The sequence below is a fragment of the Amphiura filiformis genome, chromosome 18, assembly GCF_039555335.1.
Source record: "Amphiura filiformis chromosome 18, Afil_fr2py, whole genome shotgun sequence".
Lineage (NCBI taxonomy): Eukaryota > Metazoa > Echinodermata > Ophiuroidea > Amphilepidida > Amphiuridae > Amphiura > Amphiura filiformis.
In genome coordinates, this window is record NC_092645.1 from 65,095,707 (window position 1) to 65,111,397 (window position 15,691).

The 15,691-nt window shown below is 39.5% G+C and overlaps 2 protein-coding genes across 2 annotated transcripts in view; one reads left to right on the top strand and one right to left on the bottom strand.

The window, feature by feature from the left end:
* Nucleotides 1–1,100: 1,100 nt before the first annotated feature.
* LOC140138931 (aquaporin-9-like) lies at nt 1,101–6,780 on the top strand. The gene is made up of 5 exons (XM_072160714.1): nt 1,101–1,239; nt 2,225–2,343; nt 3,758–3,975; nt 5,217–5,350; nt 6,361–6,780. Exons 1-5 carry the CDS (start codon nt 1,191–1,193, stop codon nt 6,441–6,443), a joined length of 603 nt encoding a protein of 200 aa, XP_072016815.1. The 5' UTR covers nt 1,101–1,190; the 3' UTR covers nt 6,444–6,780.
* Nucleotides 6,781–7,502: 722 nt separating this feature from the next.
* LOC140138930 (major facilitator superfamily domain-containing protein 6-like) overlaps nt 7,503–15,691 on the bottom strand; it is a 15,040-nt gene continuing 6,851 nt past the window's right edge. Inside the window, exons 4-6 of the mRNA XM_072160713.1 lie at nt 15,660–15,691; nt 8,812–9,047; nt 7,503–7,752 (exon numbers count right to left, since the gene is read on the bottom strand). The exon at nt 15,660–15,691 is cut by the window's right edge and continues 172 nt beyond it. Coding sequence (XP_072016814.1) covers nt 7,624–7,752; nt 8,812–9,047; nt 15,660–15,691 — 397 coding nt within the window. The 3' untranslated portion in view covers nt 7,503–7,623. The remainder of the gene's footprint in view (nt 7,753–8,811; nt 9,048–15,659) is intronic.

Here is a 15,691-nt window from a genome sequence, read left to right on the forward strand (position 1 = left end):
TTTGTGCGCTTTAAAGTCATCCGATGCTTTATGGGCTTGCCACGTAAAAACCATTCATTGTTCACGAGGATTTTCTACAGCATCCCCTTGGTAAGAAACATGTAAATTACATTGTATATAATTTATCTATGAAATAAAACCATTGCTAAACGTTGGATGCTATAGACGAATCCAATTTCATCCAATGGCAGCCATAGCTGGGTCCTCGTCGGCTCCATCTCACCTAAAATGTGAAATGATGCGGCCTTGGAGGGTATTTTAAACTGCATTGTATCACCCGTGTTACACGTAGACAAAAGAATGATGACAGTTTACAACACAAAAGAATCTAACATCGAATTTTAAGCGGCTTTAATCCACCCAATTGGGCAGTCACAACACCAGTTTGGTGCCAGTGGGACCCAGTAATGGCCGACCAAATCCTGACCATGACTTGGCTCGTTGGATTCGTCTATACTAAAGAGCAGAATCCCATACTTATTATGTGATATTACCTATTGGGTTATTTAACAGATGTTCATCTGCTAGATGCGCACATTGTCATTGACGGGCGTTAGTATTGGGTTATTCCAGTTGAAATCCGGTTGTTCGATGTGATCATTTATTAATATTCTAACAAAACATTATATAATGTTCAATTCTAGACCTGAATAATACCAACAGCTATCACACTAATAAACTAAGCTTTTTAGCAATTTTTAACATAGATTTTCGTGGGTTTTTTTGTGGTAATTTTTATTCTATAAACTCTACATTTGTGGGCAAATTGAGGGCGCTATTTACATATATTTTTAATTTAAATTAAATTAGCCAAATAATATGAGTTATACCTTACATTTCACGATAAAAAGTTTTCTTTTTAAAATTCCCTGATGTTCTAATACCAATATACACGTGTCTATCCCTTGTAAATAGGCAAAGACGATTTAAGATAAATAGCGCCATCATTGTTCAACTTTCCTTAAACATGACTCAGTTTTAAATGACATCAAACAACCGTGTCTAGTCATTACTTTCGCTATACGATTTAACGGATTTGTTCCGCAAGATTTTTAAAACAGTTTTAAAACCCAAATTTTCATATTCTTCTTTCGGTTCCAGGTGCCCATATAAACCCAGCAGTAACTGTTGCCTTCGCAACGATTGGTCGTTTTCCTTGGGTTAAAGTTCCGCTATTCGTTTGTGCTCAAATGTATGGAGCTTTCCTTGCTGCTGCCACTGTCTTTGGTGTATATTATGGTAGGTATTGCCTGACCAATCTCTCTTTAGTGTTCATTATAGTAGGTATTGCATGAGCAATCTCTCTTTGCTGTATATTATGGTAGGTATTGCATGACCAATCCCTCGTTGGTGTATATTATGGTAGGTATTGCATGATCAACTCTCTTTGGTGTATATTATGGTAGGTATTGCATGACCAATCTCTCCAAACTATTCGGTAAAAGTGGGCTGAAAATAGATGTTGTTTCATGTGAAGTTCCACAGTGCATTGTTAATGCTGGTATTGTCTACGCGACAGTGTTAAAACATCTCAGCGCAATCAGGTAACGACCGCAATGGTTTGCAGAAATTAGCCTAGCACGATCACGAGTAACTTGTGACACAGGGTTGTTGGGTCAGGGATAACTGTGGGAGGGGTGTCAGTAGCGTAGGCATGTAGGATTTTGTTGTGAGGGACAAACTCAGATTTCCCAGTTTGTCAATTTTTGTCCCATTTTTTAGTCATTTTAGGGACACTTTACTCTTTGCCGTCCCAATTTTCACTGAAAAAAATCTGGGGACACTCTGCACCCTAGCTTCGCCACTGGGGTTGCAGGGGTGTGTGCATGGGTGGGTTGGGGTGCGTACGATGGTTGCGCAGGATATAGGCTAAAACGGATTTGGTGAATAATTATTTAGATCAGGTGCGTAGCCAACATTGTCAGTCGGTGGGGGGGGCAAACGTCAGTATCGTCCCTATTTTACGCCCCCCCCTTTTCATCTCCCTCGCCTTTCTCCTCTCCTTCCCATTTCCCTTCAATTTCTCTCTCTCCTCCCCTTTCTATTCTCTTTCTACCTCTCCTTCCCCTTCTTTATCTCTTTTCTCCCATTATCCTTGTCCCCATTTCCCGCTTCTCCGTCCTCATTTTAGGTGTCCGGGGGAGTCTGCCCCCCCCCCCCACCTTCCCCTGCCCCAACCCCACCCGCTGGCTACGCTACTGATTTCGATTGTTTTCATCTGTAGAAGCAATCAACGCATTTGACGGGGGCAAACGGCAGGTGGTAGGAGAAAATGCTACAGCAGGTATCTTCGCAACTTATCCACAAGACTTCTTATCGATTTGGAGTGGGCTCGGTGATCAGGTAATAATTTAGATTGCAAAAAGAGTAGCCAAAAAACTTCCTTGTAACGTGGTGAATCGGTAGGCCACTGATATAATTAAAATACCGACTATGGAGATATATATTGGTAGTGATTTATTTTTTTTCGGCAGGTTTTGGGCAGGATATCAATTTTGAGGTTTGTACATATCATACATAAAGAGATATTTTGCTCCACAACGCCGTTTTCACCAATGAAATCGGACATTCCTAATGGAAAAAATATTGAGTTCGTTAGTTATGGTATTATAAAATTGAAAATTGAGATATCGGCCTTTACAAATATTATTGACAATGTTGAAAGTAGGAATTACCTTCAAAAATGTCCCCAGTCAAAAATACAAGATGCCAGTTATATTCTGGTCTGAAACTATCCCCATGCGATCTCGTAATCTGATTGGCCGAGATCACATCTTTTTGCATTTCTATTGTTCATTTATGAACAAGAATATCCTGAAAAAGGTCTGATCCCTGTCAACATTCTACACTGTTACATACTCATGCAGTAATCGCTGCAGAAATCATATCTTCGGCATGATCTCATATTCCGCTGCTGATCATTCTGGGCCACGGATACAATTCGCGTAGTATGATGTAAACCAAACACCCATCCTTGTAGGACACTTCACAATATTCCTATAAGTGCTGGAAACTATAAGACTATGCGTCTGACGTCAGGGCAGAAGCGCGGCATGATTGGTTGCTGACCTGCGCAGTACGGCATGTTTGGTTTGGTTGACAAGACGATACGCATACTAGTCTTTTTAATTCGGTCTTCAATTATACAATGTGGGCACAATACTCTACTGGTGAATAATGGCTATTAATGAAAAAGAACTGGAGAAGCACATAAAAGAGAAGAAGAACTAACAAAACCATGAGAAGAAGGATACATACAAGAAGAAAGAAACGAGTTAAAACTCTTTTTGGAGTATTTAGGAGGAAGCACTACCAAGTACCAAGAAGACGGGTAAGAAACGGTCGAAGAAGAAAAGTAGGGGAGAAGTTTGATGAATAAAACAATGAGGAGAAGAAAAGGAGTAACCTGATAACTGGAAAATAAAGAAGAACTGCTAAGTTTGATTAAGAACTCAATTTGATACCCATATTAAAATAATGATGGGCACCAAAGAAGTAAATCCGACAAAAGACAAGCACAACATTAATGATTCCTGTACTTGTTTTGGGGAATGCACGTTATTTAGGATTGAGCAAAACCCTAACACGTACCTGTGCCCTAACCCGTACACTACCCCAAATTTTTGGAATAAGGTCCTTCAGTTGTCAACATATTCCTAGATGAAACATTTTAACTCATTCGGCAACAACATTTATTCTTGCCTCAGATTTCACAAATTAAAAAAACCCATTTATTTTCAACATTCTTTCTCAACAGATATTTGGCACATTCCTACTTCTGCTTTGCATCATGGCCATCATCGATAAGCGTAACAGTAGTCCTCCAAAAGGTATGGAACCGTTCATCATTGGTCTTGTTGTTGCAGCAATTGGTATGAGCTTTGGCTATAACTGTGGTTATGCCATCAATCCAGCCAGAGATTTTGGACCAAGATTATTCACGGCAGTAGCGGGATACGGACCTGAGATTTGGGTGTAAGTTTATGCATGGACTGTAGATATATTATTAATTAAAAATTATTATTTCTACAGTCCATGGTTTATGCCAAGTTTAGCAAGGCACAACATCTTTTTTAGTCCTATAACGCTATCGATGCCCGAAGAGGTACCGATGGCACTTTTTATTTAAATGAAAAACAATAATACTATACAATTGTGTCATCGGTACCTAACCGGGCACCGATAGTTCTATAGGACAAAATTGGATGTGGTGCCTAAAGCCTTCACTAGACGAAGACATGATGTCATCTTTGCATAATAAACCTGAATCATTCCTGCCAGACATTGCTTGTCCATATTACAGTAGCATACCGCACCGGGTGAGTTTGAATGGATATTACAACGGAATTACTTTACTCTGCGATATTTTAATGTCTGCAGTTTATAAATCTGCAAGGTAGAGAAAACAGCATCTGTCACGTGATTGAGATGACCTAGACAGCCTAGACTATGCGACACAGTAACAATGTAATTTTGTCGAACTGCCACCTAGTAACGTATTATCCATGATCAGATGATAACGGCGGACACGTGTGCGAATCAGGGCGAAGGAAGCTATTAGGGCAGAACCCCTTACAATTGCGGAACAGGGAGAAGGTGGCTCTCAGGGCAGTCCCGCGGCAGAACCCCTTTTACGAATCAGGGCGAGGGCAGTCCCGTAGCATAACCCATTGTTATGGATCAGAGCGAAGGTAGCTCTCAGGCCATTTTTGCGGCAGAACCCCTTGTATGGATCAGAGCGACGGGCAGTCCTACAGCAGAATCCTTTGTACGGATCAGAGCGAATGTGGCTCTTTGGGCAGTCCCGCGGCAGAACTCCTTGCGCTTTGCGCAGGTTAAGGCAATCGCGGTAGAACTCTTTGAGAGACACTATCCTTGTCACCATGGTCAATGTGTAATGTCCCATTTGCGCCTTGTGTTCAATTAAGTCTCTTCACGCGGGTGTCGACTGCGACGACAAGTTAATTTTTTTTTCAAAATAATATTCAAAAGTTCCAAAAATGTAAATTTTCATGACCATATTTAGAATCAGCATGAAAAATGCATTAAAATGAATACAAACAAGCCTAGTGTTGATTCAGTAGTTCTTAAGATAGCTCTTGATATTTGGAGAAAATATTTCAAAACTTGAACTTTTTCCATTGAAGCGCATGGCTAGCACGCAGAGCACAAAAGAAGCAATGCAGTAATGCTCTTATTTCTCTATTATACAACAGATATAATGGCATACATTGGTGGATAATACCAATTGTAGGGCCAATCATAGGCGCCATAGCTGGTGCTATCACCTACATCTCTTTCATCGAATTACATCATTCTCCCGAAGAACCTCCTATAGCTGAAACATATGGTAGGTTGACGTGTGTTTAGAACTTCATGCGGTAGGTGTGTAAGGTTTGTGAATGGTGTTTTGTATAGGAGTGTGGATCGATGAACTTACACTAGGATCAACAATATGCTCATCTTATTGAGGTTATTGAACTATGCCATTGGGATGAGACCATTGTGGTCCATAGTGTTAGGCTATAACACGCACGTGTACATTACGGAGATGACTTCTTCACAACAGGAATTTTATTGCATCTCTAATCAGTGATAAGAGTTACAGACGAATCCAACGAGCCAAGTGATGGTCAGAATTCATCCGGCCATTCGCCAGTGAAGTGTTACGAGTAATCCAATTGTCAACTGGTTCACGCTTTTGACTTTGAAACCACGATGGAAATGATCGCAACATAAAGTCTATGGTATGTACTACCAATTCCAAAAGGTGCGTGATCCAGTTACCAAGGAGTTAAGTAACCACTTCGCTGGCGAATTACCGGGTCCCAAACTGGTGTTGTGACTACAATTTGGTAGATTAAATCCGCTTAAACATCGATACTATATTGTACTGTGTAGCAAAGTTTCGTCATTCTTTTGTCTACGTGTAACAGGGTTGATGGAATGCAGTTTACAATCCCCGCCAAGGCCGCATCATTTCACGAATCAGGTGGGATGCACCCAACGGGGACGCAGCTCTGGCTGCTACATGTATGGATGTGGCACTATAAATCACTGCGCTCTTTTTCTTCTTTGCCATTGAGGTGTAGGAATACGTGAAAATGGACGAATCCAGTTTCATGCATTCCTACACCTCAATGGCAGTCATAGCTGGGCCCCCGCTGGGTCTATTCCACCTGGAATGTGAAATAAAGCGGCTTTGGCGGGGATAACATCGATTTTTAATCCACCCAATTGGGCAGTCATTACACCAGTTTGGTGCGGAAGGGACCCTGTAATGCCGAACAAATTCTGACCATTACTTAGCTCGTTGGAAGCTGTTAAATAATGTATTTTTAATTAATTTCTTTTGTATAGGAATGGAAAAGGTTGCAACCAAAGAAGATGTCAAAACTGAATCGAATCAAAACCATAATCATGTAGAGTTGGGCTCGAGCTAATATTGAAGTACTTGGTTTTGTATCAGGAACAGGAACAACGCAAGTCGCAAATAACTTGTGAAAACCTTACAGAAGAATTAATCATAAACTATCACGCCATACTAACATGTAGATAGAAAAGATATCACATGCTTAGCGCGTGTTAGAACAAGATATCACATGTTTAGCGCTTGTTAGAAAAAGATATCACATGTTTAGCGCGTGTTAGAAAAAGATATCACATGTTTAGCGCGTGTTAGAAAAAGATATCACATGTTTAGCGCGTGTTAGAAAAAGATATCACATGTTTAGCGCGTGTTAGAAAAAAGATATCACATGCTTAGCGCGTGTCACTTAACGAATTTTCCAGAATAACGAAGAGTAAATATGGCATGGTAATAAAACATAATAATCATTTAATATCTAACAAGTAAAAGTTCGATAGTAATTCGCACTTTCTCGTCTCAGTTTGCCCGAAGAACAAAATGTCAGAATCGAAATTTCGACATTACACATTATAATATACACATGATACACGAACAATCTAAGCCCACTAGCACAAGCTGTATACGGGAATGTACCATGATGACTTTCTCTAAACCTATTTGTTGCTTTTTTTTGCAACCAAATTTGCCATAATTGGGCACATTTAAGGGCTCTCTTGCCACCCTTTGATATACCAAAATCACTCAAATGTACCCAAAATCGTGGCACATCCCCCTATACCTTCAACTAGAGAGACCCCTATCATTCCGTCACTAGCACAGGCTCTGTGCAGGACTCTGATACCTGACTCTCTGGATAGCGTACTAATAGCAACAGAGCCGAAAGTAGTGCTAGGCTGCGGCACTGAATTGGGATAATTCCAAATATTTGACACAAATGTAAAAATCACTGGTTCGCTCGAGATCATAGCGGAATCATAATATATCGTATATTGTTAAAACTGAAAGATATGTATTAGTCTCTATATGCGAGTGCGCCTCGTTTCATTTGTAGTTCATGTAGCGCATGTAATCCGTAGTAGAGGGGGTAGTGCCTGTTTCAGACCTAATAACGTTTAGTTTAAATATGGTGAAAATACCAGAATTATTCCACAATGAATGAGGAAGATCGTATTGTTATTGGGTGAATTGACGAAGTTGAAGTTCGATGGGTGCAGTTTAGTGGTCAATAAATCACCGTCACATAAATAAAGTGTCTATTTTGAAAGAAGAACAGTGTTCTCCCCGTCTGTCTTCGTTTTGGAAAGTATTACTGGACTGGTCTTATCGGTACTGTCTGTATCTGACGCTGTGTCATCAAATGTAACTGTTGGTACTATCACAATCTATAATTAAAAATACATTATGATGTTATTTTAAGAGGGGTATTTTTAATGTAAGTATGTGTTGTAGACCGTTACCCCATATCATGCACAATGCATTACGGACCCAAGTTTTGTTATTTTAGGATATGACGTCATTCCCGACAGGCCAGTATTTTCCAACGATATTCTAATAGCCTTCGTGATGCTTGTGTTACTGATGAGCAACTATTTGGGTACAAATCTTACTATTTGATAATAAGTTTTAAGATGATAAAGGTATGTGAGAGTGAACGATTTATTTATCACTTTGAGCAACGCAAAGTTATATGTATAACAAATAAGAACAGACTACCCACCCTGGTGAACACAGCAAGTGTGAAACTAACTAGCGAGTTATATTCAAACGAAGCTCCTAAGGTAGAGTTTTTTTTCTTGAAGTGTGACCAACAACCCACTTGACCAAACAAATGCAATATAATTTACCCGTAGTCGCTTACACATGCCCTCTTTTGATCGCCCATTGATACACATGACCCAAGTTTAAGCGACAAGAAACTATTGGTGCAGTAACCTATCAAACATTCGTTGAAGTAAATCTGAGCAAGAAATCCAATCGATGCGAAGTTGAAATAAATTTTCATTTTACACACTCTCTATTAAGGGTATACGATGTATTGTTTGTCGAAGCAGCAGAAAGAAAGGAGTTCACAGCATCTTGCGAATGGTAGTGAGCTTGAGCAAAAATTGCATTACTCAATTCATAGCGAGCGTTTAGAAGAATTAAAATATCACAGATATACTTTTGTAGGTCCTGTGGTTCTTGAGTTGTAAAGAGGGCTGAAACAACAACACTTTCGTAAAACGTACATAACTCATTAACAACAATTAATTAAACAAGTTTTCAAAGTACATGATTTGTAGAATGAACTTTTGCAAAACATCAAGTGTTATTTTTCAATAAAATATAGATTCAGATAATGAAAATCGATTTTTTTTCCTGCTTCGACCAACAATACCTCGTATACCCTTAATGGTGTATGACAGTGAACGATTAAGTGCAAAAATGAACAGACTACCTACCCTGATTAGTATAGCAAATATCAATGAAAGTATGAAACTAACTATTGCGTAATAACCAAAAGTCGCTGCGCCACCAAAATGCTCCACAAGCCAACCAGTAATGAGATATCCTAGGGCGACGCCGATGCCGAAGTATAAAGCGGAGCAAAAACCGCAAACGGTGACGAACAGGTTAGCAGGTACAGCGTTACTCATGTAGGATATTAATACATTCCATGTCTGAGCAAAAGCAAAACCTTTAAAGACGAAGAAAAAGGGATGAAAACAATGAAATGTTTACTGTAATATATCACGTGAACAAACAGTACTCGCCGTAAAAGTAGTGATGTAACAGGATTAACTAGACTTAGCTGTGGTCTAAGACCACGAACACAGCCGTGTTGTGACCCCTTATTGACCTTTGACCCCAAAATATATGAAAGTCCCATAGACATTGGCTAGTGTCAATATACATTTGCATGTGGCATCACTATGCCATGTTACTTGTGGCAGAAGGGGCATTTTGAAGGTTTTTCGTCTTAGACCGGAAGTGACCCCTTGATGACCTTTGACCCAAAATAAAAAAAATAACCACAATTCATATATGAACATACCGTTACTGTCCTTTGTTTTTCTTAGCTAATACAAAAATTTTGAAGGTATTTCGTTTTATACCGAAAGTGACCCCTTAATGACCTTTGACCCCAAATCTGTGTACACCCCATATACACTGGGTAACACCAATGCATGTGTGCAAGTGGTATCACTGTCCTACGTAATTTGTGGAAGAAGATGCATTTTATAAGTATTTCGTTTTATACCGGAAGTGACCCCTTAATGACCTTTGAACCCAAATTAAAAAATAACACATATACACTGGGCAACCACAATTTATGTGTGCATATACCGTTACTGTCCTACGTTTTTCTTAGCTAAAAAATTTTTTGAAGATATTTCGTTTTATACCGGAAGTGACCCCTTAATGACCTTTGAACCCAAATCTGTGTACACCCTATAGACACTAGGTAATTACAATACATGTGTGCAAGTGGCGTCACTGTCCTACGTAATTTGTGGGAGAAGATGCATTTTAAAGGTTATTTCGTTTAATACCGGAAGTGACCCCTTAATGACCTTTGACCCATATAAAAAAATATCACATATACACTAGATAACTGCAAATCAGATGTAAACATACCGTTACTGCCCTATATTTCGTTTAGCTAATAACATTTTTGAAGGTATTTCGTTTTATACCGGAAGTGACCCCTTAATGACCTTTGACCCCAAATCTGTGTACACCATATAGATACTGGATGATAACAATGCATGTGTGCTAGTGGCGTCACTGTCCTACGTAAGTTGTGGGAGAAGATGCATTTTTAGTTGAAATCACGTTTTTGACCCCTATGACCCCTGCGTGACCTTTGATCCCACAAGTTTCATGTGGCATGTAGGGGCACAGTCAATGATCATTGTGACCAAGTTAGGTCAAAATCGATGTAAGCATGTGACTGCTAGAGCAAATGTAATGGTTGACAGAAAGAAGAAAGAACTAGACTTAGCTGTGGTCTAAGACCACGAACACAGCCGTTAATGACCTTTGACCCCAAAATATATGAAAACCCCATAGAAATTGGCTAATGTCAATGTATGCGTGCACGTGGCATTAATTTGCCATGTTATTTGTGGCAGAAGGGGCATTTTGAAGGTTTTTCGTGTCAGACCGGAAGTGACCCCTTAATGACCTTTGACCCCAGATCTGTGTACACCCCATAGACACTGGGTAATAACAATGCATGTGTTCTGCGTAATTTGTGGGAGAAGATGCATTTTAAAGGTATTTCGTTTTATACCGGAAATGACCCCTTAATGACCTTTGACCCCAAATAAAAAATACCATATATACATTGGTTAAAGACAATTCATGTGTGAACATACCATCATTCTCCTATGTTTTTCTTAGCTAATAACATTTTTTGAAGATATTTCGATTTATACCGGAAGTGGCCCCTAAATGACCTTTGACCCCAAATCTGTGTACACCACATTGACACTGGGTAATAGCAATGCATGTGTGCAAGTGGTGTCACTGTCCTACGTTATTTGTGGGAGAAGATGCATTTTAAAGGTATTTCGTTTTATACCGGAAATTACCCCTTAATGACCTTTGACCCCAAATAAAAAAATACCATATATACATTGGGTAAACACAATTCATGTGTGAACATACCATTACTCTCCTATGTTTTTCTTAGCTAATAAAAAAATTTGAAGGTATTCCGTTTTATGCCGGAAGGGACCCCTTAATGACCTTTGACTCTGGGTAATTACAATGCATGTGTGCAAGTGGCGTCACTGTCCTACGTAATTTGTAGGAGAATATGCATTTTGAGTTAAATTCACGTTTTTGACCCCTATGATCCCTGCGTGACCTTTGACACCACGAGTTTCATGTGACATGTAGGGGCATGGTCAATGATTATTATGACCAAGTTAGGTGAAAATCGATGTAAGCATGTGAGTGCTAGAGCAAATGTAATGGTTGACAGAAAGAAGAAAGAACTAGACTTAGCTGTGGTCTAAGACCACGAACACAGCCGTGTTGTGACCCTTTAATGACCTTTGACTCCAAAATATATGAAAACCCCATAGACATTGGCTAATGTCAATGTATGTGTGCACGTGGCATCACTTTGCCATGTTATTTGTGGCAGAAGGGGCATTTTGAAGGTTTTTCGTCTCAGACCGGAAGTGACCCCTAAATGACATTTGACCCCAAATAAAAAATTCCACATATGAATATGGTAACCACAATTCATGTGTGAACATACCGTTACTGTCCTATGTTTTTCTTAGCAAATAAATTTTTTTAAGATATTTCGTTTTTTACCGGAAGTGACCCTTAATGACCTTTGACCCCAAATCTGTGTACACCCCATAGACACTGGGTAATAACAATACATGTGTGCAAGTGGCGTCTCTGTCCCACATAATTTGTGGAAGAAGATGCATTTTAAAGGTATTTCTTTTTATACCGGAAGTGACCCCTTAATGAGCTTTGACCCCAAGTAAAAAAATACCACATATACATTGGGTGACTGCAAATCATATGTGAACATACCGTTACTGTGCTATGTTTTACTTAGCTAATAAACATTTTTGAAGGTTTTTCGTTTTATACCGGAAGTGACCCCTTAATGACATTTGACCCCAAATCTGTGTACACCCCATAGACACTGGGTAATAACAATACATGTGTGCAAGTGGGGTCGCTGTCCTACGTAAGTTGTAGGAGAAGATGCATTTTAGTTGAAATCACGTTTTTGACCCCTGTGACCGCTGCGTGACCTTTGTCCCCACGAGTTTCATGTGACATGTAGAGGCATGGTCAATGATCATTGTGACCAAGTTAGGTCAAAATCGATGTAAGCATGTGAGTGCTAGAGCAAATGTAATGGTTGACAGAAAGAAGAAGAAGAAGAAAGAACCTGTAAGAAAAAAGACACAGCCGTGACTAACGTCACGGCTGTGTAAAGAAGAAAGAAGAAAGAACTAGACTTAGCTGTGGTCTAAGACCACGAACACAGCCGTGTTGTGACCCCTTAATCACCTTTGACCCCAAAATATATGAAAACCCCATAGACATTGGCTAATGTCAATGCACGTGTCCACGTGGCATCACTTTGCTATGCTTTTTGTGGCAGAAGGGGTATTTTGAAGGTATATCGTTTTATACCGGAAGTAACCCCTTACTGACCTTTGACCCCAAATGTGTGTACACCATATAGACATGCACTGTGTTATAACAATGCATGTGTGCAAGTGGCGGCACTGTCCTACGTAATTTGTGGAAGAAGAAGCATTTTAAAGGTTTTTCGTTTTATACCGGAAGTGACCCCTTAATGACCTTTGACCCCAAATCTGTGTACACCCCATAGACACTGGGTAATAACAATGCATGTGTGCAAGTGGCGTCACTGTCCTACAGAATCTGTGGAAGAAGATGCATTTTAAAGGTATTTCGTTTTATACCGGAAGTGACCCTTAATGAGATTTGACCCCAAATAAAAAAAATACCACATATACATTGGGTGACTGCAGTTCATGTGTGAACATACCGTTACTGTCCCATGTTTTACTTAGCTAATAAAATTTTTTGAAGGTATTTCGTTTTATACCGGAAGTGACCCCTTAATGACCTTTGACCCCGAATCTGTGTACACCCCATAGACACTGGGTAATAACAATGCATGTGTGCAAGTGGCGTATCTGTCCCACGTAATTTGTGGAAGAAGATGCATTTTAAAGGTATTTCTTTTTTTACCGGAAGTGACCCCTTAATGAGCTTTGACCCCAAATAAAAAAAAATACCAAATATACATTGGGTGACTGCTCATATGTGAACATACCGTTGCTGTGCTATGTTTTACTTAGCTAATAAAATTGTTTGAAGGTATTTCATTTTTACCGGAAGTGACCCCTTAATGACCTTTGATCCCAAATCTGTGTACACCCCATAGACACTGGGTAATAGCAATGCATGTGTGCAAGTGGCTTCACTATCCTACGTAATTTGTGGGAGAAGATGCATTTTAAAGGTATTTCGTTTTATACCGGAAGTGACCCCTTAATGACCTTTGACTCCAAATAATAAAATACCATATATGCATTAGGTAAACACAATTCATGTGTGAACATACCATCACTCTCCTATGTTTTTCTTAGCTAATAAAAATTTTTGAAGATATTTCGATTTATACCGGAAGTGGCCCTTAATGACCTTTGACCCCAAATCTGTGTACACCCCATAGACACTGGGTAATAACAATGCATGTGTGCAAGTGGCGTCACTGTCCTACAGAATCTGTGGAAGAAGATGCATTTTAAAGGTATTTCGTTTTATACCGGAAGTGACCCCTTAATGAGATTTGACCCCAAATAAAAAATACCACATATACATTGGGTGACTGCAGATCATGTGTGAACATACCGTTACTGTCCCATGTTTTACTTATCTAAGAAAAATTTTTGAAGGTATTTCGTTTTATACCGGAAGTGACCCTTAATGACCTTTGACCCCGAATCTGTGTACACCCCATAGACACTGGGTAATAACAATGCATGTGTGCAAGTGGCGTCTCTGTCCCACGTAATTTGTGGAAGAAGATGCATTTAAAAGGTATTTCTTTTTTTACCGGAAGTGACCCCTTAATGAGCTTTGACCCCAAATAAAAAAAAAACCAAATATACATTGGGTGACTGCTCATATGTGAACATACCGTTGCTGTGCTATGTTTTACTTAGCTAATACAATTGTTTGAAGGTATTTCATTTTTTACCGGAAGTGACCCCTTAATGACCTTTGATCCCAAATCTGTGTACACCCCATAGACACTGGGTAATAGCAATGCATGTGTGCAAGTGGCTTCACTATCCTACGTAATTTGTGGGAGAAGATGCATTTTAAAGGTATTTCGTTTTATACCGGAAGTGACCCCTTAATGACCTTTGACTCCAAATAATAAAATACCATATATGCATTAGGTAAACACAATTCATGTGTGAACATACCATCACTCTCCTATGTTTTTCTTAGCTAATAAAAATTTTTGAAGATATTTCGATTTATACCGGAAGTGGCCCCTTAATGACCTTTGAACCCAAATTTGTGTACACCCCATAGACACTGAGTAATAACAATGCATGTGTCAATGATCAAGGGGCATGGTTAATGATCATTGTGACCAAGTTAGGTCAAAATCGATGTAAGCATGTGAGTGCTAGAGCAAATGTAATGGTTGACAGAAGAAAGAACCTGTAAGAAAAAAGACACAGCCGTGACTAACGTCACGGCTGTGTAATTACCTTAGCGATGGGCCAAAATCCCACATTATAAACAGGTTGCCCTCATCACCTGTCATGCTTGTGTATGTGTACAGATGCAGTCACTGTTCATTTTCCTGTACACAATACACAGTGCCCCTCTCACCATTGAGGTGTGACCTCTATAACATACACTGTTTTATAGAGGTGTGACCTCTATAAAACAGTGTATGTTAGAGGTATAGGGCATTTCCTAGTTAACGTCACTGTGTGAAAAATAACCGGCCAATATTTTGTTTTACTCTCTGAAATTCTAGGATATATAGTTTTGTAACATGTCCTAAATTTTTTTCTCTTCCGAAAGGCATTAAAGCTAAACCACTTGACGGATATTTTTTGTACTTGCTGTCACTCAAGAATAATGTATACATTACATGTAGGCTAAAAACTGAGTATGTGGGGCATCTGGAAATGTTCGTACCTCCCTGATATGTAAATGACAGATAACAGCAAAAACACTCCCATATCTGTCCATAACTTTGGCCAGTGCAGCGAGTCAAGGGATTTCTAGACCGACGAGTAGGACCTGTTTTTTTTCTAAGTTACCAGACTATACACATTTCACACTATGATCGCTATCTCACATGGCACAAGAAAGACGAATCGCGAAAGTCCAGTGACCGCGCCGCCCAAAAAAAAGCGTTAGTGGATTTTTGTGGTTAATCTTTCTTGAGCGATCAGAGTTAGAGTATAGTTGGTAACTAAGAAAAAACAGGTCCTACTCGTCGGACTAGGGATTTCAAGTGGGTGATTATTGATTGGCAAGTGCCATATTTGGGCATAAGTGCAGTCCACCATTAAATGTGGAGGATAGACTAGACTTTATCGATTGATTTTGCTGGAGTAGTTTCCTGTTAACTAGGTTTAAGTACTGCAAAGGTCGAATCATGTTTGCTGTGCAGTATAACTGCACTATGTGATTAACGTCCCATAGAATTTCTGTGGGTACAAGCCACCATAGATTCCTAGCCAATAATACTTACCATTCAGAATTTCTGTAGGCACAATCCACCAT

Bases quoted from the DNA above. Each gene is read 5' to 3' on its own strand.
- LOC140138931 (XM_072160714.1), top strand. From the start codon at position 1,191: ATGTATGGAGCTTTCCTTGCTGCTGCCACTGTCTTTGGTGTATATTAT. The intron at 1,240-2,224 runs GTAGGTATTGCC...TTTCATCTGTAG, and splicing joins TGTCTTTGGTGTATATTATG to AAGCAATCAACGCATTTGAC. The intron at 3,976-5,216 runs GTAAGTTTATGC...ATTATACAACAG, and splicing joins TACGGACCTGAGATTTGGGT to ATATAATGGCATACATTGGT.